At 34.8% G+C, this 14,440-nt stretch overlaps 1 protein-coding gene across 11 annotated transcripts in view; it reads right to left on the reverse strand.

The window, feature by feature from the left end:
* HELZ (helicase with zinc finger) overlaps positions 1-14,440 on the reverse strand; it is a 126,613-nt gene that overhangs the window by 73,217 nt on the left and 38,956 nt on the right. For all 11 annotated transcript variants that reach the window (XM_087956102.1, XM_026678780.2, XM_087956099.1 and 8 more), the window contains 4 exons: positions 11,888-12,086; positions 9,848-9,955; positions 8,362-8,659; positions 5,506-5,773 (listed from right to left, as the gene is read on the reverse strand). In XM_087956102.1, coding sequence (XP_087812228.1) covers positions 5,506-5,773; positions 8,362-8,659; positions 9,848-9,955; positions 11,888-12,086 — 873 coding nt within the window. The remainder of the gene's footprint in view (positions 1-5,505; positions 5,774-8,361; positions 8,660-9,847; positions 9,956-11,887; positions 12,087-14,440) is intronic.

Consider the following 14,440-nt stretch of genomic DNA (forward strand, 5'->3'; position numbering starts at 1 on the left):
TCTCTGTGGAGTCTTAATAATAGGGTCACTTAAAAGGCAACTAACACCAACTCTATCATATTTACATGTTAGCTCCCTTTTACCAGGTATTGTCAAGTGCAAAGAATCAGGATCCTTTATAAGGGTGCAGCTTAAATGATTTATTGCAGCCTTTACGCAAGAATCTGGTCAACTAAAGATCAGCACTAAATTAGCGCTGGATAAGAGCCAATGGAGTTCAAGGGGGGGGGGGGGGGCAGATGAACTTTTATGGCAACACAAAGACTTTAAACTGATGATTCATTTAACTACGCCCTCCAGCTCTGCCTGCTCTTCTTCTACGGGTATTTATGTACTATATGCTTATAGTCAGTGTAATGGGTGAAGTTTGTTTCTATATTTTATTAATTTTTATCGGAGAAAGACTGACTGAGCTGGGGGAGGAGTCAAATGGGGAATTTGTTTGGAATCCCCACAGGGGAATAAGAGGGTGAATTGAATGCTGTTAAATCTTATCTAGTCTGATCCAGGCACAAACCATCAATCTGAGAAGATTCTTGTGTTATAGGTTTGAGCAATTGAACAGCTAATTGAGATCTTCACACGTGGATCTGATTGTTAATTCCTGACAGTTTCACTGATTTTATTCAAGATATTTAATTACATTATTTACTGGAAATAGCTTGTTATTTCCTTTAGCCTTCGTACTGCAATCCTGGAATACAACATTAAGTTATAAAATTAATTAAATTATAAACTAAAATAAGGCCATGGGAGTGACTACTGAAAAACAGTTCCACGGAGCTGAAGCAATGTGCCCTCAGTATGTTAGATTCAAAAATGTATTATGTCAATTAGTTATAACAAGAAAACAGTATGCATTATCTGTAACTCAGTAAAATATTTAATGCTTTAGATGAAGCAGATAGTGGTCCACAAAAGCTTAAGACACAGTAAATATGTTAGTCTTTAGCTGTTACAAGACATTGAGGTTTTTTGTTTCAACATGTGATTAGATTTATAAATTGTTAATGCAAATCTCTTCTACTTGTCTGAGATCCAAAGTATGCTTAGTACAGTGAACTGTATTTTAATATATTTCCTAAACAGCTATTCTTCTTAATCAATTATTATATCAATTCACTTGCTGTCAACTGACCAAACTGCTGACTACAACAACTTTCTTGGGTTTAAATACACAAAAACCAAGCATATATTTTTATGCTATTTACGCCTTCCCTTCAAAATTATAGTTGATGAATACAATTCATACCTAAAATTAAAAGAATAATAAAATTAAAAAGCCTAATTTGTCAAATAAAGAATATTTTTGGAAGAAATATGGGCAGCTAAATTTTGATATAATAGACCATTCTTCTATTATTTGTTTCATGCAAAAGCTTGTGGAAATGTACTTTTTAAAGTTAGGGCCAAAACTTTAAAAACTGTTTTTAGGTATCTTAATAAAACAGTATATAAATTTTTTCATTTTAGATTTAATATCTTAATCTCTCTGTTCAACTGAAAGGCATAACTTTTAAATATGAGGTTCCACTAATGTCCATTAACTTGATCATTTCTGTCATCAACTACAATAATTTAAATAATAAATGTTGATACTAAAAGAAACTATTATTGAAGCTTACTTTTTTAAGGTCTTGTAGTAAGTCTATTGCCATAAATCAATAAATTCACAAGCCTTTCCCCCCTTCTCCTAAATCTCAACTCAATATCATGCTTACTGCAAAAGCTGATTTTAGAAACTAGCTCTTTTAAATGACAGATATTGTAATATTGCTCAAAATATGGGAGGTGCCAATCTACAGGAACTTCAAAATGTATAATTAGAACTTTGAAATATGCATTGCTGTTATTTAGAATAATTTCACTATACAGGAGAACAATTGGTTTCAATCTAATATTTAAGGATCTGCTGCCAACGCTGAGAATCAGAGTCAAAATTAGAATCTTTATCATGCCTCATTAATCATATTATAAAAAGCTATCATTTATTTTGATAATGTACATTTAAAAGCTGACAATTTATTCCTGGAAGGGCTGAGTAGCTATAGACCTTTACATATCGTCACTTATTATTATCCATGTGGTTGTTAGAAAGTGAAATACGATTGTTTTCCTAGCCATTACAAATAACATGAGGTGAAGTCAATGGTTAGAGGCAATTCAGTAACATAAATGGGAGGTTGAGTTTAGATACATAACACTGAAGTGATCCATATGTTTAACTGTGTATGTTTAACTATGTGTTGCTTTCTCCAAAAGTATCTCGCACCCCTCTCTCTCACAGACACATGTTTAAAAAAACATGCTAAAATGAAATAAGCTGATGTACTCAAAGATTTACCTAGTGGTGTGTTGGAAAAGAATGGCAGCTGCCAGATCCATTGTTTCCACTGCACTGAGCTGCTACCATAGAATGGCTGGGTAGCACATTAGCTGTAGTGACTCAGCTCTATCTCAACTGGCTCACAAAATTCCAGAAATTTTGGCAATCTGCTGTTGCCAGCTGATGTAAGCTGACACCAACATACCAGTGGATTTACCATAAATGAATGAGAATTATACTTCTCCTTATACAATCACTGCAAGAACGCAAGATGCCAAGAAATGTTACCAATTCCAGAAACAGATGTATTTCCAAATTACTAGGTTGCTGGTTCAAAGTATGCCATGCACAAATTCACAAACTTTAGTGAATCTAAATCTGTCTTGAATCTAAAACCTTCATTTTTAGGACAATAGGCTTCAGAACAACAAAATGTTAGCAGCTTTGTTTCAAAATAATAACAAATACGCAGTGTAAGGCTAAAGGCCTTTCTAGTCTGCATCCTATTTTCAAAAATGAGCAATTAGATGTCTCACGGAAACCCACAAACCAAAAGATGAAGGTTCTTTTTTGTCATTGCTCCTGAGTAAATGAAATTCCTTGGTGTTCTATATTTCTTGATCTATAATGCCTTAGGGTAGCAAAGACGCAGATAAAATCAAGGAACTTTCCATAGGTTATCTTGTGCTGGCAGTAAAATGTCACTAATAAAGAAGAATATTGATAGCTCAGGGTTAACATGAGGGGTCCTTGGTGCTCTCTGAGTTTGCTCGTTTCACTACCCAAACTAGATAACATCAGCAGCACTGACGATGTTATCTAATTTGGGTAATGAAACATCTGCAAAAAAACAATCAAGCTTAGGCAGCACCAAGGACCCCTCAAGTAAAATGTCAAACAAGAGTTTTAAAAAGTAGAAGCAGAACCAGGACACAGTCTAAACAGAGGATGGAGCTGTAAGATTACTAAATCCTAACTATAAACACTGATTTCACAAACAGAAAAAATGTTAAAATACTCAATGGCTGAAAAGTATATTGAAATAAAACAAAAAAAAATATTCTTATACATTTTCAAGTGCATAAAATTCTTTGCAATGCTGATTGGGACAAAAGAGTAATCTTAGTAAGTGTACCCAAGCTCCAATAACAATAAAGGAGAAGAGGGACTATCTTGTACTGAATAAAGTTTTCCAATTCTTTTTTCTCACTGTGGCTTCCCCATCATCTTTTTTAAAATTTTTAGTTAATTTGATTTGTCAATTGCTTACAAGATAATTGGTATAAGAATAAACATAATTATGAATACATGAAATGGATACATATAAGAAAAATAAAAGAAACAATAGGACAGGTGCGGTAGGAACGTTGGTGCGCTTATGCATGCCCCCTACAGATCTCTTAGGAAAGGGATGAGGTCAATAGTAGAGAGTCTAAGGTTAAAGTTTTTGGGGTTTGGGGAAGAAGAAACCACATAGTCAAGTAGAGCGTTCCAGACATTGACCACTCTGTTGCTGAAGTCGTATTTCCTGCAATCAAGTTTGGTGCGGTTAACCTTGAGTTTGTATCTATTGTGTGCTCTTGTATTGTTATGGTTGAAGCTGAAGTATTCATTGACAGGTAGGACATTGCAATGTATGATTTTATATACTATACTTAGATCGGACCAAAGGCGGCATAGTTCTAGGTTTTCTAGGTCTAGAATTTCAAGTCTGGTGGCATAAGGTATTCTGCAACGAGTAGAGGAGTATAGAACTCTTCTTGTGGAATACTTCTGGACTTTCTCAACTGTGTTAATATCAGATACGTAATGTGGGTTCCAGACTGATGAGTTGTATTCGAGTATTGGTCCAGCAAATGTTTTGTATGCTCTAGTTAGTAGTGTGATATTACCAGAGAAAAAGCTACGTATCTTTTGGAATGGTAAAGAGTGTAATACTGGGATAAATAGCAATAGCAACAGTACTTAGACTTATATACAGTCCAAAGTACGTTACAGTACTCTCTGGATGGTTTACAAGGTTAGCATATTGCCTCCAATAATCTGGGTCCTCATTTTACCGACCTCAGAAGGATGGAAGGCTGAGTCAACCTTAAGTCCATTAGGATCGAACTCCAGACTGAGGGCAGAGTTAGCCTGCAATACTGTGTTCTAGCCACTGTATCATCAGGACTCTAAAAAATAAAATAATATTTTTTTTATCCTAAGCAGCAATGACTGAAGGACTCAGGGAGACCAAGGAACTACAAGTAGTCCTCGACTTACAACTATACGTTCAGTGACCCTTTGAAATTACAACGGCCCTGAAAAAAGTGACTTATGACTGTTTCTCACATTTACAATTGTTGCAGCATCTCCGTAGTCACATGATTACATTTCAGATGCTTGGCAATTGGTTCATATTTATAACAGCTGCAGTTTCCCGGGATCACCCTTTAGCGACCTTCTGACAAGTAAAATCAATGGAGAAGCCAGATTCACTTAACTACCATTTTACTAACTTAAGCACTGCAGTGATTCACTTGACAACGGTGGCAAGAAAGGTAAAAAAATGGGGCAAAACTCACTTAATGACTATCTTTTGGGCTCAATTGTGATCATAAATCAAGGATTACCTGTAAACTGCAGCAAAGGAGACAGAGTAACCCAACTGTGAAAGTCACTTCTGCTTATACAGCTTTGAGGCTAGTCCAAGAACTCCTAAAACCAAACTGTATGCTCTTTGCTAAGTAAACTTCTCATCATTTCAAAAACTGGAACAGAACAATTAAGCATCAGTCGTAACGTATGCCTTTGTAAGCACAGAACTGGATTACTATAATATATTCTACAAATGGCTGCAATCGGTGCAAAATGCAATTGGTCTATCCATTAATAATGGGTGAAAGCTATTGTAACCATGTTCCGTATCTACCTCAAGAACAACATTTTGCTCTTGAGTCGAAATTCAAAAGTGCTGATCATTACTTAAAAACTCTATACCAGGAAGATGTTGTTGGAAATCCTTGTTTTTTTAGGTTCAAATAAACTTTTAAGAATGCTGTTAAAATTTGGCTTTTTAGGAGAATTCCTGAGGAGTGAATTTTGTTCATAGAAAGGCAGAAGGCAAGATATGCTAATTTTATTTGCAACTGTCACATCAATTGGCTAAACAGACATTAAGCAAAACTATCACTTACTTGCTGACTTCTTTATACTGTGCTATTTCCTCAATATAAAGGAGATCATGTAGCCGTGACTGATAATTACTCTTGGTCAATGATCTATCCAAGACAGACTGTGTAAATAGCTGGTCAGCAGACAGAGGGATCTGATATCTGATCAGAAGGCTCTTATCCAATTCAGTAGTCTCGTTTGGCTCAAATTCTACAATTGTCTTGGAAGTGGAATCCCAACGCTTGGCTGTGGTTAACAGTTGCTGCCGTGCATTCATCCGGTATTCAAGATCTATTTGCAGCAGATAAAGAAAATAAACAGACATGTTTACTAAGTTATATTTAAATAATCAAACTGCATATGGCAATATATTTTTTTTAAAAAACCCTCAACAATTAACACCATCTTATAGGTGGATTAACAATCCAATTAAAATAATTTTAAAACATTAGGGCATAGAGCTTTGGATATCAAAAAGCAATTTTATTACTGGTATGCATTAAATTATTTCATGGTATCTGAAGGCCTATGGAAACAAACATTTTTGTTATTAAATTATTAACAGTTGAGTTTAATGCTTATTATTTCATTGTATTCTTATTTAATCTAGTAAAGTTGTAAATACTAAATGCTTGCATGTTTTTTTTCTGAGTCTAAAAGCATATTAGCATAATGATATATGAATTGTTTTTATATTATGCTGGAGAATTAACATACTGAATCTTCACAACCCTATAATTGCTCACATTAAAACTTACAATAGACTTCATCCTTACTTCTTTGATAATGGTAACTAAAAGAATTGGCAGATTAACAGGAATTTTTAGCCTCAAAAGATATACTTAGAATGTCTTACAGTATTCATTCTGCAGCTTAATTCCACTAGAATCACAAACATGGCTTTGGCATATCAGAAACAAAATCTGAAAACAGCTATGCATCATATGCTTAAAAGAGTTTTATTTTTAGTTTCCAACTGACCACCAGTATATATACAGGTAGCCTGCGACTTACGATCACAATCAAACCCAAAATTTCTGTTGTTAAGTGAGGCAGCTCTTAAGTGAGCTTTCCCCCATTTTATGATCTTTCTTGCCATAGTTTTAAGTGAATCACTGCAATTGTTAAATTAGTAACATGGTTGTTACTTCAATCTGGCTTCCCCATTGATTTTGCTTGTCAGAAGGTTGCAAAACATGATCTCAGGACTCTGCCAGTCATAAATATGGGAAAGCTGCCAAGCAGCCAAATTTGAACATGTGACCATGGGATGCTGCAACTGTTGTAATTATGAAAAATGGTCATGTCACTTTTTTCTTTGGCGTTGTGACTTTAAAAGGTCACTAAACGAATGGTTGTAAGTTGAGGACCGTCTGAATTTGCATGAAATTTTGGAATCCCTTTTAGGTAAGAAGTGAGCAAAATTGTGAAAATGCTAATGACAATATCTAGAAAAATTGGTTGATAAATAAAATGAATCTCGGAGTCCTTCATTAATACACTTCCTTCCATTCTGAATGCTGAAAGAGACAAGGCTAATTCTACATATATAATTTAGAAGCAAGTTAGGCACACAAAGCAGCAATCAAAAACCAAGATTGCCAATTTCTCAGTAGAGTAATTTCTTTTTCAAATAATGCACTGGTACTGTGCATTTATTGGAATGATACCCATCTTTACCAGCTTGATTAACAAAGTTAGACTAAGACAAGATAAAATTAGTTGCAAATTCTTTTTCAATAAAGAAAACTCTGTGGCCAAATCAAACTTTATCTATTTTAAAGTCAGCCCATTTAGCGTTCTTCTTCCTTATCATCCAATTCCCTTTCCCTTTATAAAGCATGATATGACTATATAAATCACTTGCTTTATCTACAGAAGTAGAGAAGTTGGTACAATCTGTTGGTATAATTTTGAACTTCTTTATTCTAAAGATTCAGCCAGATGTCAATTACAGTGATGTAGCCCAAAACATCTAGAAAGTACTAAATTTATCCTATGCTTGAGGGACAGATTACAATGAACCTAGATATCTGGTATGAATGGTATGAATGTATGTATGTTCTGTTTTTATTATTTTTATTTTAAAAAATCTCAAGCCAGCAAATATATCTAATATTCCTTCCTCCTCCTATTTTATCCTATGATATGAGTTGGGCTGAGAGAGTGTGATTGACCCAGCTGGTTTTCATGGCTAACATGGAACTAGAACTCACAGTCTCCTAGTTTATAGTCTTACTATATAACTAACCTAAATATCTAAGTTATTATAGACACTGTACATGACACAATACTTTATTATTGTACTTATTTGTAAATATACTTGCCTCTGCACACACAGAATGGCAGAACCTGGAAGCGGAGTTAAAAGAGGGATCAGTTTAGAATCCCTGTGTAGCCACAAACAGACTAAGTCCAGCCTTCCTTGAATTAAATAGACCCTTATCTAACTCCAAGCAGCTGCTAATTGTGAATTGGGAGGATTCTTGTGCATAGGCTGTTCAGCAATAAATCAGTTTGACTTGATCTTCATCTGTGGACCTGGTCTTTTGTGCCTGACAGTTAAATATGTAAGTCAAATGCCACTGACAAAGGAAAGCTTCACATACACAATTTAACAATGATTCAGAATGCTTTTAATATGAGATTTAAAAGAACCTTCCTTTATTCAAATGATATTTAAGATTATATATATTACTTCCCCTGACTAATGCACTTTGCATCTAGTACCCCAAATAATTGTTTATATGCAACTTGTCCAAATACTTACTATTCTTGTAGGCAGCCTTCCCAAAGTTATACATTATATAAGTAAATTTGGGGCTGAGAAAGATTCATAAATGTACACATTTGTTTTTTAATGAAACTGCAAATCATACCTTCTGTTGAGGCAGCATCAATCATCACTCGTTGCATCAAAACTGGTTCAGTCCCAAAGTCAAATACCACAGTTTGACGAAAGGTCCCAAAGATTTCTGTACTAAAAGCTACGCTGATTTTGTATACTGAATGATCTGTTCCATTCTGGGCCATCTTTCCTCCAACCCATTCCTGGCAGGTTTCTGGGACTTCTTGTTTTATTTGGGTGGTGCTATCTCCAGCCGATATTGCCATGATACTAAAATGAGGACGATGCGCATCATAAAGGAGTGCCACTCGATACAGCATTCTTGCAGGCTGTGAAGGTAAAAAAAAACTTCTAAATAATTGTGGTACATGTTTCCTCATTTAGATGTGCACTATATTCCTCCCTTCCCTTCCCTTCCCTTCCCTTCCCTTCCCTTCCCTTCCCTCCTTCCTTTCCTTCCTTCTTCACATTTATGCAGCCGCCCATGTCACAAAGTGTGACTCAGGGCAGCATACAATTTAAAAAATGAACCATATATACCTATCTACTGTATATATCCATTTCTATCTCTATCTCTATCCATCTGTTTATCTACACCTACCTACCTATCTAATTTAAAAGACTAAAAGACATTATCTCTGGTTTTATGGACCATGTACCATATATTATATCAACAATTCTCCATTTCCATTAGCTCCCCAATCATTTTGACATAGCCACGTTTGAGAGACTTCCGTAAGGCTACCAATACATATTGCAATGCAGTGGTGATTGTTTCTATATGTTTAGATATAATACAACCATTTCCTGCAACTTTAAAAACACTTTATTTGTAAAACTGCAAGTTTTTTTTTATTTTAATCAAGAAAAAAAATGGAACGTTATATTAGAAATGGTTTTGGAAAGGGGGAAGTGAGAAAACTCTCTTAATAATAATTTGCATTCGAGGAATAAGTTAGAGTTCAAAGTACTTCATGTAAATGATGGAAGGAATTATATACGGATCTGTAAAATGGCCCACATTAGAAACATGGAGAAGTTAACTTTTCCCCAAACCATCTTCAAAATGACTGTCTTCAGTGCTGTACTGCATTAGTTCATGAATCTTGTCTCCGCTGATGTCTCCCTGGCCTAATGAAATCTGTCTCAGCATTCAGCTGAATTCTATACCATTTAGCAGGATTCTGCTTTATAAATAGGAGGCCAAGGCAAGGCCAGTAAAGCAAGCCCAAATTGCAAAAATAATATCTATGAAAGTATAGATATTTAGATATTTTTCTTAAATCACAACAATACCTGAATGTAGATATTCAGGTAAATGTTATATGTAGCATTTATCCTGTGAGTTAAGTTTTTTCCATTGCAAGTTTTTATCCTACAAACTAAATTTGGCATATTGTAGTCCCAAGAACATGCATATTCCAAAAGAGAAGTTGTTTAAAATTGTAGGGTTAAGTATCTATATTTATGTTCCAGCAATAAACTATAATTCTTTTTAAAAAAAGACAGAATCCTACCTTACATGTAAGAGCAAAAGTCCACATCTGATGTGATTTTTTGGTGGTGACAGTAACTGATAGTTCAGGATTATGTTCAACTCTTACTCCATCAAGACATTCACTGAGCTAGAGAAAATGCAGTGTTAGAATTTTATAGGATAATAATAGTGCTGGGAAAATAATTCTGGGTTTAACTGAAGACATATGTGTTAATAAGATCAATATGAGTGAATGGTCAGTTTATCAACTAACCTTTTATTATAATTATACTGTTATCATAATCTGTTCTTAGTGCAAAAAAAATTTTTTGAAACATTTCTGGAGGAATTTTCAACTTGAAACTGTCTGTTTTGCACTTGAAATAACTTTCAAACTTGGAATGGGAAATTTTGCAAAAAAAATCTGTCCTTGAAACACATCAAGATGAAATATTTTATGCAAACTTCTGTTAATGCAAGTCTCACTGCATGATTCATACATACATATACATATACATATACATATACATACATACATATATATATATGTGTATTTATAAGTTTTAGGTATATACATGTATGGCCTTCAGCCAGACCTGGCTCACTCATTATAGTTGTGCTTTTAAAGTTGTAGTTAAAGCACAACTATAATTGGATATCTCCTTTCTGAGGTTTAGAGACAGTGACTGGCCCAAGGTTACATATGTACATCTAAAGTTTCTGAACAATTCAGAGAAGACTCAACATTTCTTAATGGGCATTTGAAATAAACTAGAAGAAAGAGCTGCATTGATCTAATATAGCACTTTAACTTCAATGAAAGACACAGACACAAGAGTCACAGTTGTTTCGATCACATAATTTTTAAGCTGCATGCTAAAACCCTACAATTAATTTCTTTAGCGACATACTATCAGGCTCTGTAGGTCTTTATTTAAGACACAATACAAAAGACATACAGCTCAAGAAGTACAGTATTCACATACATAATGAATAACAAAAAGACTGCTGGAGTAATAGAGATTATATATGTACTTGGGGAAATGAAGCTGCCCATAGAGTAGCACAAAAATACTATATTTCAATAGGCCTCTGGCATGATTAACATCTTCAACTCATCATCAGAATCAGAAATATATTTAACTCAGAATCTACAGATTTGATTGAGAGCTGTGGTGGCATAAAATACAGTACTGCAGGCTACTTCTGCTGACTGCCAGCTGACTGCAATTTGGCAGTTCAAATCTCACCAAGCTCAAGGTTGACTCAGGCTTCCATGCTTCTGAGGTGGGTAAAATGAGGACCCAGATTGTTTGGGACAATATGCTGACATTATAAACCTCTTAGAGAAGGCTGTAAAGCATTGTGAAGTGGTATATAAGTCTAAATGTTATTACTATGCTATTCCATCAGAGATTTCAGAAATACAGGGCAGAAATCTCCTTTGTGTCAGAGAGAAGTCAAAATGGATTTAATGGTATGGATGTACAGTAAATCCAATTTATATCTATTGGACTGGTTCATGTCCTTCCTATCTACCATTTTGTATTTATGTACAATCAGATATGTTACTAGATATGGATATGCAAACTAACTCTGATGGAGATCATCAATAAAATCATGGTAGCAAAAATTACACACCATTTTCTCCACGTTTTTTAGATACATTCCTGACCTAGTATAGAAGCAGGTTAATATTGTATAATTCACTGAATCATTACACTTTTGACAGGAGTCTATGTTTCTAGATGTAAGTCTCCTAGCATTCTCAAAATCCATAATGGACTTTTCTGTGGTAAGAAAAAATACAGAAGCAGCAGTGTTGAAATAAGAATGGTTACAAATGGAAGATAACATCATATAAACTCATTTTGTCACCCTATATCAATATTTTTTTTAAAAAAAAGTCATCTGGAAACATCTGCAAGAATCAGAATTGATTTGTGATTCTTTTATTAACAGAAATAGGCAACTGCATAATATAAATAATATTTTGAGGGTGTTAAAAATCTAGCAGACAGTGTCAAAATCAAGCTTCTAATTTTAAGTATGAACACTGAAGAGTTGCATTTATTCTTACCACTCTCTCAGGAGATAATGAATTCATCCATTTTTCAATTAAGGATTCCATGTAACTTCCCAAACATTGCTTGTTTTCTTTCTGTTGTTTTAACTTTATCAAGCGGGAAGCATATCGTTTCTGCCATTCGGTCAGCTCGTCCTGGGAATGTGCTGAAGTACACTGTGCACCATATCTGCAAATTCCTTGCTCTAAAAATCTGCATAAAATGGGCAAGAAAAACATTCCTTAAATTCCCCATTTGAAATAGCCGCCAAACGCATATTTTTTTTGAGTCTTGAGTTCTGAACTTCCCAACCACACCTAACTAAAACTGTTAACCATAACCCGATTTGCAGAAGATGCAGCTCAATCGATCTGCTTACAGTTGCACCTGTTCCAAAGCTGTTGCAAAGTAAGAGGTTGGCAGACATAATCTGGATATGCCGGTTAAACTAAACATTTAGATCCTGGCTATAGTATAATTTATCCCAGAATATTTAAGGGAAAGCCTAAGCTGACAAATGTTAGTTTGCAATTGTGGCAAATATTCCCTAAACTCTGCTGAAGATCTTACCTAACCTGGTAATGAAACATTTGGAAACCAACCCACAAGCTCAGAGAACAAATCTCTCCACCCTTAAATGTTGGTTTATTCAGGAAATAGTGTGTCTCTTTTATTATAATAATAAAATATACAGAATTGTCCAAAAGCACATTTTAGTATCAAAAGCATACATACTAAACTCACAGGAGTAAGTATAAGGGAAGTGTTTTTCAAATGGATATGGGGAGGGGGAGAGGGAGGAAGCCAGACAACAAAATCAGTATATGATCTCCCCAGCTTTCTAGATTCTTAGTGACACCTTGTGGCCTTTTCTGCTTATTTCAGATTCATATTGGTACAGTCAGCAAATAATTCAAATGGCTGCAATTTTTCCCCCAGTACTTTATGCACCCAAGGCTACATTTGGATTTGTGTAATTAAACTAATTTTCCCACCAATTCTGTTGCCAGTATAGGAACTGCTTCATAAAAGCTTACCACCTGGAAGCATAATTTATAAACTATTTACACTCTGTAATATGTTTTGTTTTGGCACAGACAGCAATAAGAACGGTTCAGCAGTGGAAACAATCACCAAGGCGGGCACATGCACTCCTACACAGGCACCTGTCCATCTGTCCTTGGGATTCCTGTACTGAAGAGGAGTTTAGGGTCCTTGGGATTCTAAGAACCCAGGAGTTAATTGCTAGGTCTTCAGGCACTGCTATATTGCCATTTCTTTATGCCTTATATGGGAGTTATAATACATTTGTCACCGAGTAAAAGTGATTCATTTAATTTGGATAATTTATAAATAAAGAATATTGCTGTCCTTTTTTGTTTTCATGTATTTATGTTTTAATTATAATTCTAAATGATATAATTAGGCAGTTTTAGTGAAAAGGCAAGATAAGATTGTAACAATGAGAAAATGCAGATTTGTTTTAAAATGATTAAATAACACTTTTAATATACATTTTAAAAAGCTCAAATATGTGTTGGTTTTCAAGTCAACTTAAATATACCATCTGAAGGGTGGGGGGGATTTCTCTAAAATCATCACAAAATACCTTCATACAGACTTCTAAACTCAAGCCACAATAACATTTTAAAACTTCAGGATACTTATGCAAATCTATCATCTATCAAATAGGTTTATCAATCGGATAGTTACAAATTAAACAGACACTACAAAGTCTGTTGATCTTACAAACAAAGCAATTACAGGGAAGAATTCAGGTTGTGTTAAACTGCAGATGAATATGCATGGTTAAATGAAGATTTGGATAATACAGCTGAGAACTCTCAAAATGTAAGACAAAAATAATCAGTAAACTGGAAGCAAGCTTAAACATTAGCTTGTAAATATAAAAATGGAAAGCAATAGTTACACTTTAATTAACACCAGGTAGCATTATTTAGCATTTCATTAACAACTTTATAAGGTTACAATCCAGCCTTTTAGAATCACTTATTACAGGAAAAGGGGCAAACTGTCACGAGCTGGAGCACTTTGAGATGGGGTGGGGAGGGGAGAAATGGGCCATCATTCAATTCCTTGTTGAGGAATGCAAACTATGACATAAAAACACTAAACAAGAGATTATCCTGGCATTTTATTACCATGCAAGGAAATGATTCCCCTGTTTAGTTTTTGCACACTGGGCTGCTATTAAAGGTGCAGGAGTGTCTTTAAAAAGAAATCCAGCAACCCTCAAAGGCTAACAATCAGAGTGAGATATCATGTGTGGTGTCCATAATTGCACATGCGTGCCTCTGAGCTACATTCTTCACTAAAGGATTTTTTTGATGGCTGCAGCTTATTCTAGGAGAAAGATACCATCTGCAGGGAAACCAAATCAGTGTGGTACAAGCATAAAAAATATGAATTACCACACACAAAGCCACTAGGCACTAATTGAAGGGCCAAATACCATCACCATCCAATATGCCTCTAAGTTTACTAATTAAGGGGATAAAAGAAAATCCTTTTATTATCTCAAACACAGATTAAAAGAAACTTCACTC

The sequence above is a fragment of the Notechis scutatus genome, chromosome 2, assembly GCF_049901735.1.
Source record: "Notechis scutatus isolate UNSWTSFEM ecotype Mainland chromosome 2, rNotScu1.2, whole genome shotgun sequence".
NCBI lineage: Eukaryota > Metazoa > Chordata > Lepidosauria > Squamata > Elapidae > Notechis > Notechis scutatus.